At 38.6% G+C, this 9,820-nt stretch overlaps 1 protein-coding gene across 1 annotated transcript; it reads left to right on the top strand.

The window, feature by feature from the left end:
- RMI1 (RecQ mediated genome instability 1) lies at window positions 1-2,272 on the top strand. The gene has a single exon (XM_026866421.1). The coding sequence runs from the start codon at window positions 26-28 to the stop codon at window positions 1,901-1,903; it is 1,878 nt and encodes a 625-aa protein (XP_026722222.1). The 5' UTR covers window positions 1-25; the 3' UTR covers window positions 1,904-2,272.
- Window positions 2,273-9,820: the final 7,548 nt, after the last annotated feature.

Raw genomic sequence — 9,820 nt, 5'->3', positions numbered from 1 at the left:
TTTAGGAAATTCGCTCTCATTTAAAATGTCTACATCTAACATTGCAGCAAAAGTGGAGACTTGGCTTTCATCCACATGGCATGTTAAAGTTCCTTTGACATGGCTGGAAGCATGTATTAGTTGGATCCAGGAAGAAAATAGTGGTAGTAATTTAACTCAAGCTCAGGTTAACAGGCAGGTATTTGAGCAATGGCTTCTTACTGATCTAAGAGATTTGGAATATCCCATTTTACCTGACTGCATCTTAGCTGCTCCCAAAGGAATTTTGTCGGGCTTCTACTCCATACAAATTGATTCACTGGTTGATATTAGCCAGCCAGCATATTCTCAGCTGCAGAAGCTAAGAGGGAAAAATACTGTAAATGAAGAAGTAACAGCCAATACTCAGGCATTCCAGAAGCCCTGGGAAGCAAAGCCTACTCGAATGCTGATGCTGCAACTAACTGATGGCATACATCAAATTCAGGGCATGGAGTATCAACCAGTGCCCATCCTCCACAGTAATCTTCCTCCTGGCACAAAAATCACTGTACAGGGTGCTATTGCATATCGTCTTGGAGTTCTTCTGCTTAAAGCAGAAAATGTGAAATTGTTGGGGGGTGAAGTGGATACTCTTCTGGAAGAATATTCTCAGGAAAGAGTCCTTGCTAGATTAATTGGAGAAACTGAAAACCCTAATTCTCTTGGACAAGCTGATCATGACCAAATTGTTTCAAGGCCTTTGGATGAATTAGAACAAACTCTAGGCCCTTCAGATGTAGAGCTTTTAGCCAGTCTTGATGAAAATAACGAATTTACTTTAAACAATGAAAGATCTTTAGAAAGTGGATATGGCAGTAGAAGCAACAATTTTAGTACAGCCTCAAGTTCACTGACTGCACACAATGGAAATGTTTTGCTGTGGGAATCCAGAAGTCCTTTGCCTCATGCAGATGAACAAGTTTTACCTTCCATAGAATATGCTGATGGCTCTTTAAATGACTTTCCTTTAGAAGATTACTTTCTTCTGGAAGAAGAGGTGCAAAAAGAGCTGGGAAAAGTGCTGCCAGTAATGACGAACAGAAACAGAGGTTTAATTACCGAGAGAACTTCACATACATCTACAAGCTCTTGTAATTCATCATTAAATGGCATGTGTGAAAAAGATGATGTGAATGAAAGAGATAAGCCTGTAGAAATTACCAGCAAGCAAAAGACTTTTGGAAGAATGGTATTTGCTGGAGATGGAAATAGTATGAGTAGCTTTTCACAGCACAAAAACGTACATCAGACCTGCAGTTCTGCAGATTTTCCATTGGAAAATCCTCCTGAAGAAGGACAGAATGATACAGAGCTAGAAGAGAGCAGATGTAAATCCCATCACACTTCTGACAGCAAACTGTTAAATGATGATCCTGTGTTTTTCTCAAAAACGGATCCTGAAGCAGATCACCAGGAGCATGATTCTCCAACCTTTCCTTTCAGAGCAGTAGAGGCACATTTAGGTTCTCCACCTTTCACATATATTTCCCTTCTCCTTGCAAAAAACCCAGAAGCTGTTATAATTCTGAAAGTTAAATGTTTTATTGTTACTCTCACTGGAAACCTCACAAGCAACAATGGATCCTGGGGTATAAAGGCAAAAATTTCTGATGGTTCAGCTTATCTTGAAGTAGATTTTGCTGATGATATTCTAACAAGTTTGATTGGCTTTTCAGTGCCTGAGATGAAGAAGCTGAAAAAAGATCCAGCTTTACATCTGAAGCTTAAGGATGGCTTAGAGAAATGTCAGAAACAACTGATAGATCTCTGTTGTTTGATGACTATAGAGTTTAATCCACTTCAGTCTAAAGCCACTGTATTAATTCTCCAGGATGCTGATGCAAGGCATCTAGAACAATTGAAGAAACGTTTGAATAAATAATATATGCAAACTTACAGACTGTATATTAGGAAAAATTCAAGTCAGATTTATTCTGAAGGACTGTTAAAAGCTAAATTTTAATGTTTTATGTCTTTTATCAGAAAAAATAATGGAAAAGTAAGAGCAGGGAGACTTGTTGGAGTAAAACCAAAAGATTTTTCCTGTGTGGAACCTATATTGCTGCATCTTTAGTTACAGTTTCAGAAAAAAAATTGCTTGTTAGTAGGAAACTGAGCAAGCTTTATCTCATGTAATTCCTGTAAAAGTAATGCAGCTGGCTGTAAACCTTTAGTGCAGTTTTATGGAAACATTTATTTTATGATGTTATAAAAATTTCCTTTGAAGCTTTGGCCTTACAGTGTAAAAGAATAGGAGTTATTAAAAATTCAAGTCAGATTTATTCTGAAAGACTGTTGAAAGCTAAATTTTAATGTTTTATGTCATCAGGAAAAAAATGGAAAAGTAAGAGCAGGGAGATTTGTTGGAGTGAAAACAAAAGATTTTGCCTGTGTGGAACCTATATTGCTGCATCGTTAGTTACAGTTTCAGAAAAAAAAATTGCTTGTTAGTAGGAAACTGAGCAAGCTTTATCTCATGTAATTCCTGTAAAAGTAATGCAGCTGACTGTAAACCTTTAGTGCAGTTTTATGGAAACATTTATTTTATGATGTTATAAAAATTTCCTTTGAAGCTTTGGCCTTGCAGTGTAAAAGAATAGGAGTTATTAAAGTTCAAACTAAACAAATAATCCACAGATTTTATTCTACTTGTGCAAAGCAAGAAGAATGTCATTCAAAGCATGGAATCAAATAGGTGTTATCTTTGTTTCAGCTGATGAAGTCACACCTGCCCCTCCTTTTCTGCATTTCTGTTAAGGTTTAGTCATCTCTGCTAGGAGAATTTCATGTGTTTTCTGTCCTCTTCCCCCACCCCTCCACCTTAACGGCACTGCTATTTGTCTGACTCTTTCTTTTCCCCCGCCTTCCTGTTCTTGTCTTCATTTTCAGGATGTTATTCCTGGAAGGGTACTCCTATGCCTGTTCTTCAGTGCGAGCAAGAAGGTAAATCTGGGTACTGCTGGCTGTTTAGAGCTTGACTGATCTGCAGATAGTTCAGTACAATTTTCTGGTGTGTAATGATTCCAGATATGTGTTTAAGCTTTTAGAATTAATGAAAAGTATCACATAGTTTTTCAGACAAGAAAAGGAATGAAATAAAGTGATTTTGAGAAAGCATGATCCGTATGTCAACCAGAAAATGGCATATGTGGCTGCATGGTTCATGCCTTATCCACTTTATTGGCTCTCAGCACCAACTTCTCTATTTACCAGTCTTAATGTTTTTGTACTGTGTATATTGTGTGTGTATGTTGCCTCAGTTTGCCAAGCAGTGGTGTATGTCACAGTATATACTCAGATAATCAGAGTTTTTACAGACTGAATTCGGAGAATAGGCTGCAACCCCAGCTGACTGTGGTAGTGATCTGGAGCAGAGGTGTGTCCCCAATCCTGCTGGGGAGTGCAACAGAATTCCTGTACCACCTGCTGAAGGCAGTTGTCACAGCAGCTGCTCTCACAAGGGGAAAGCAGTTCCTGTTCTTTCTGTCATCTCTTGCTATTTTACAAACTCACTTTTCCTTGCTAACACTGTTTCAGCTGCTAAGTAGACTTCTGCTCCTGTAGTGTATCTGTGTGCAGTTTTAGAAGCTGTATTCTTCAGGAATGTTTCTGTATTAATTGCAAAAATAAACAGCGTTTTTTCATTGCTGATCACAATGGAAGCTTCCAATTAATACAGTTTTAAAGTATGAAACAAATGTTCTCACACAATGACTTGGGTGTTATATTAGTGAAAGTTTGCTCTTCCTGCCTTTCTTACAGATATTAACAAAAATGAAAACAATAAATTGGCTATGGCAGTGCCAGGTAGCTGCATCAGAATATTCGATTTAAAAGCACTGTCACTAAGACAAGGTTGTAGAAAAAAGAAAGTTCTCCAACTTTGCTTGCACCCTACTTCCTTTAAAGGTAGTCACTCTCAAACTGTAGAACAAGGCAGTGGCTTGACCAAAGGATGTGGCAGGTTTCCAAGTAAATGAGGCTGGCAAGAACAACTTGAGGACTAGCTTGCGGGATACTAGTTTGGCCACAATGATGCATGTCATTATAACCCAGCAACTTCCTTGTTGAATGAAGGCAGTGTCCTAAGGAAGCAACAGCTAGTTGGGATAATGTAATTTTAAAGTATCAGTTATGAATTTTAAGGGATTTCTTAAAGGGTGTGCTCTACTGCTCCAGTACTGTGACTTAACACTAAAAGAACTGTGTATTTCAGGTCGTATCAGTAGGAAAGATTTTCACAGTGGCTGAGTATGGAACATGATTAGAACAGTAAACATTACATTTGATTCTAAATATAAATCCCTGTTTCTTAATGTCTTGCTATAATAATATAAAACATTTCTGTTTAGAATAAAAAGGCAGTAACTTAAGCTTTTTGCTGTAGGGAGGGAAGAGTAATTTGTAGTACAGTACACCAGAGTTATCTGGTGGCAGGCAAACTTAAATGTATTTACCTGGGAGGAAAGGGCAAAAAAGAACTTAAAAATGTAAACAGTATCTCTCATTTTAGATCCAGTTCTCTTCCTTATGGCCCTAGAAGGAACAGAATGCCAACAGTAATGACAGCAAATGCGAGGTTAAAGGCAGCCTGACACTGCAACTCTTTTGAATTCAACAGATTGAAGTTTTCTACAAATCAGCTTCTCATCTAAATGTATACTTTTATATCAGTGTGTCACTTTTTCATCTTTTTTCCTTAAGGATTTTTTTTCTTGTTTACACTGAGTTTTCTAACAGGGCAAAATTGCAGTGTGTTGCTGTCAGTATTTGTCCTGGTTCTGATTCTTAAGGCTGAACAAACCCAGTTCTCTTGTCCTCTCCAGGGAGTGGCATGTGCTCTAGCTCCCTGACTACCTTGGCAGGCATCTGCTGATCACCTACTTCACTATGTCAGTGGCTTTCTTGTGCTAGAGAATTTGGTACTCCTCTTAGTCTCACCAGTGCTGAAAGCAGAAGGCAGCTTGCTTTCTTGGACCTGCTTGCTGCTCTGATAGAGCCTGGTATGTGACTGGTCTTGGGGTCACACTGCTGACTTATGTTGAACCTGTCCACCAGAGCACACAGGTGTTACTATGTAAAGCTTTCTAACTAGTTAGCTCCCAAGCCATACGAATGGTTATTTCTGCTAACATAAAGGACTTTGCATTTGCCTTTGTTGAACTTAAAGAGGTTTCTGTCAGTCCATGTGTCCAGCCCATGCACTGCTGGTTCTCTAGCACTGAGTGGTTTCTTTCCTTTTCTTCCTCCTGCCCCTTCCTGCCATGTCTGGTAGCACCTCCCCCGATCAACCTCTTCCCAGAGGGAATTAGGTTGAGCAGACATGACTTGCCATTGGTAGGCCCATGCTGTCTGTTCCCAGTCGTCATCTGATTCATGTGCATAGATAGGGATTCGGGGAGGATCTGCTTTACCTTCTGGGACTGAGGTCTGGCTGCCCAGTCAGTAGTTCCCTGGATCTTCCTGAAGATGGGTGTGACAGTTGCCTTTTTCTAGTCATCAGGAACCTCTGATTTGCTGTGACTTTGCGAGTGGTGTTGTGGTGATATAAACCAGCACCCTTGGCAGCACCCTGCCTGGTCCCATGGAGAGTTTTGTGTGTCTGCAGGGTAAAGTACTCCATTTTTGCCAGGAGATGCTGGTACTTAGGATCTCAGTAAGGATGATATTCAGACTCTGTAAGGTACCATTTAAAATGCTAGTTATTAGAGCTAACATGTTTGTATAAAGGCAAGGCCATGCAGGTAGTACAATCCATGGTACCAAGGGGGAGCTGCCTCCTGGCTCCTCTGACATCATGTGTTGTCTGAGCCTGTCCTGCAGCCAAGGGATTTGTGTGCCCAACATAGCCCAAGGAATGCACGGGGCGAGCACAGCTTGGGCCTGTGCCTGGTCAGCTTAACTGTGGCGTGGGTCACTGACCGCTCCCTGTGTAATGGTCTTCTGGTCAGGGTTGCTGCACTCCCTGTGCTAGAGTGGGTTGTACTACCTTTCTGTAGATCTTCTTAGTAGGCTTGGGGAAATGGGAGGCCAGAAAACAAGACTAACTAATGAAAACCAAGGCAAAAAAAAGCACTGAGTACTTAAGTCTCCCATGCCCTTTGTCAGTAGGTGCCCTCTCTCACTGAACAGTGAGCCCTGTTCTTCCTCAGTCTTCCTTCTGTTCCTGATGCACTTACAGATGCCTTGTTTATTCTCATCGCTATATGCTTGACCAGTGTCTCTATGTTCTTCCTGAAATTCCTTCCATGTACTTTTTTTTCATCTGAGGTCAGTCATGGGTTGCCTGCTCATCTGTGCTGTGTCCTGCCATGCCAGCTTGGTTTTCTGCACTGTCCAGTGTTCTTGCGCTACAAAGGGGTTATCCTGAAAAGTAATGCACTGCCCTGGGCCTTTCTGCCTACCTGGGCAGTCTCCCGTTGGATCCAGGTAGATCCCTAAATAAACTACAGTCAGATCTCCTAAAGCTCAGAGATGTGTTATTTAACTTGCTCACTTCTCTGAGCATTTAAAACAACACATTGTCAAGGTCACTGCAGCCAGGACTGCCTTCAGCCTTTCCATCTTTAGGTGTTTCTTGTTTATCAATGGCAGGTAGGTCCTGCAGAGTTTTTCCTGTCATCTGCTCATGGATCATTATCTTCTTTTGGTATCTGTATTGCCTGTGTAAGATCTAAGTTATTTAGGAGAAGGACTGTATCATAGGTTTCCTCTTGTAATATGAGTCACAGTTAATGCTGGCTTTAAAATAGTTTATACCTTTTACTATAGGCAGTGTGGATGGTGGAAGAATGTGACTTATTTGTCTGGACAATACTACTTAAAAAGCAAGCAGTATACAGCCTATTTTTTGTGGCAGATGAATACAGAAAAACCCTAACTTTTATGCTGTTTTCAAGGACAGAACTGTCAGTGATTTCAACAGAGTTCCATTAATATGAAAAAGTACAAAATGCAGACTTCCTGAAAACCATTTGTACTGGTATTACAGAATCAACCAGGGATATGAACTGAGAGAGACATTCATACAAGGAGTTACAGATTAGAGGCCTTTCAGAGGCAAGGGTATTTCCCCATTTCCTGAGGGAGCTCTCCCAAGGTCATTACAGCAAAGAAAAAGAAATTTGCTTCAATTCTGTGGCTACTCAAAAAGCAGTAAGAATTTCAATCCAAGTGTCTGAAAGCATCTGATTTTCAGCTCTGTTAAGAACCTTGTCTGTAGGTGGAGGTGAGAGTTGGGAGACATTCAGTACTTAATGCTTCTTACTAGTTACATGAGCATCTCCCTGTCCAGTGATTTAGCCTTTCAGAAGCACTTAACTCCTTGCACAGCCTGCATAGGTATTAAAAAAAAAAAAAAAAAAAAAAAAAAAAAAGAAGCTGAGGTGAAAATATACATGTGTTCAGAGAACCTGTAATGGAAAAGAGTGTGATTTACAATAATTAAGAGGAAATGTTTTATTCCAATTACAGCATTTAGGAAATAAATGTAACTGATTTTTCTGTGTTTAAGACAACTTCTTTTGGTATATACAATTACAATACAATCATCATTTAACAGATGTGTAATATATATAAAATATAGGCAAGCATTATTTGTACCAAACCACAAATCTGGCTTTTATTGTAAACAAAAACAGATTTAGCAGCCCTAGTGCTGCTGGCTACCTAAGCACCTGCTTAGGTAATTTACCCTCGGGTAGCAGCTATTACTGTAATTGCCTTCATACAGTTTCTCCAAACTAGAAAATGCCATTAAATAGAAAGTGTAAATAAAGATCTACTTGTAATTTAAAGCATTGGAATAATCATTCAATAGATATATTTTTGTGAAGACATACATATATTGCCTGGAAGCTTTTGCTTACAGATAGGTTACTGAAATGCAAATATTGATAAAAATTACCCTTGAGCTGCCAAGACAAAGCTACCAATTATATGTGCAACCATGGCCTATATAAAATAAATGTAACACCACTTTATATGTTAAGGTATGCAAGAACACTGAAGTAAGTTTTACTTTTTGTTTCCTAATTGATTCAATACAAAGCTGGTAGGCATCAGCTGATGCTTGTGATCATATCTGATAGTCCAGACAAAGCCAAAATAGGAGAAAACCAGACGTCTTGCCTATGGGGTCTGTTGCTGTTTGTGAAAGGACACAAGGTTGATGTTACATTATGTTTTTGGTAACTATATTAGCTTTTATTTATTACCTTATTTTCTAATACTAGTGTTATAGAATGTAGGTTTTATATATATATATATATATATATATAAATGTAAAATAAGAGAGAGTGATGTGAAATAATCCTCCATCTCCAGCAAAATGCTATGTCTACTGTCTCTAGTATTGATGATGTTAGGTGACCAATCATGAGACCAAAAAAAAAAAAAGTCTGATTTTCCTCTGTCACGTCATACAAGTTAGGTGACTTACTATTTTTCCAATCCTGATTCAGTGATCATTCTTTCATTTCTGCTATCTGAAAAACAAAACTGGGAATAAGTTTGTTTGAATGCTATTTGTGTAACAGCCTTTATTATAACCAGTAAATTAGGCTGTGGGTACATGTGCAAAAATTAAAAAGTTAAATAATTGTGAATACTCACAGATAAGTACTATTTATCCATATGTAAGTAGAGTTACCAGTCTGCATAGACAGAAGCAAATGTACAAAATGCAGCATGGCTATGTATTTAGCCATTTTTAACATATTTTTCTAATAGTAATTAATTCTTGTGACACAGAATGTGATATTCTTCAACAGTATACTATATATTGATGGAACTCTTACACAACCACTGTCTTGTAGATAGGAATTTATGACAGCCTCTATTACTGCTTCTTTGTAGAGGGAAGCTTTCTTTAAAACAGTCCTTTTTTTAGCTGCAGATATATGAAAATATGTGATAAGAAAAAATATTAATGTTTTGATAAACTGATATAAATGTGCAGTTCAGCATTATTTATTGTCCTGGTTCAGCTAGGATAGAGTCAAGTTTTCCCCAGCAGAGAGAGAGGGGGAAGGGATCTCCAGCCGGGTTATTCATACCATGCTGACGTCAGGTCTAGGGGCGGAACCTTTTCACCTTGCTCTTTGGTGGGCTCGGTGGCAGGAACCTTTCTTTCTGTAAACCAGCTAGCGGTATTGCTCTGTATATCGTTTGTCTTGTTCACTGTTATTGCTGTTTATTGTTGTTACCATTGATACTGTTGTTGTTAGGATTGTTCTATCACTCTGTTGTATTAAATTTCTTGTTATTTTAGCCGGGGTCTGTGTCTAACTTCCAGCCTGACCGGCGCAGGTGGGTGAGGGGCAACGGCAACGTGCTCTCTCATCCCGGCAAGGGTTAAACCTGCACATTTATGAAGGCTCATTATTTTGTGAAATAAATAGTTTTGAATGTAAAAATCTGGTATTATGTCTTCAGTGTGATTTTCCTCTTTAGATCTTCCTGAGAAATACATTTAGTTTGTTCATATTGTATTATAGTAAAGATTTAAAAGTTTAAGACAGATGTTCTATGATGGAAGTAAGCAAACCGTATTTTTATCAGAGGCATGTTCTAATATTTTGTCAGCTAAGATGTTGAATTGTGTTGGTCTGATAATGGGAAATTGTCTGCATTTCTGGCTTCATTTTGGGAGTGTAAGATTGTTAGAGAAAAATAATTTGGAAAAGGAAGAGGTGGTTGATGAGAAAGTCAGATTAAAGGAAGTGTATTTTAGCAAGAGTTTGCTTACTTAAATAGAGAAAAAAAAACCCAAAATTTAAATAAAATGGCATTAAAAAAG

The sequence above is a fragment of the Athene cunicularia genome (genome assembly GCF_003259725.1).
Source record: "Athene cunicularia isolate RWA chromosome Z unlocalized genomic scaffold, athCun1 chrZ_part2, whole genome shotgun sequence".
NCBI classification, from domain to species: Eukaryota; Metazoa; Chordata; class Aves; order Strigiformes; family Strigidae; genus Athene; species Athene cunicularia.
Note: the sequence above shows the minus strand (reverse complement) of the source record. Positions and strands in the feature narration are given on the sequence as shown.

Bases quoted from the DNA above. Each gene is read 5' to 3' on its own strand.
- RMI1 (XM_026866421.1), top strand. From the start codon at position 26: ATGTCTACATCTAACATTGCAGCAAAAGTGGAGACTTGGCTTTCATCC.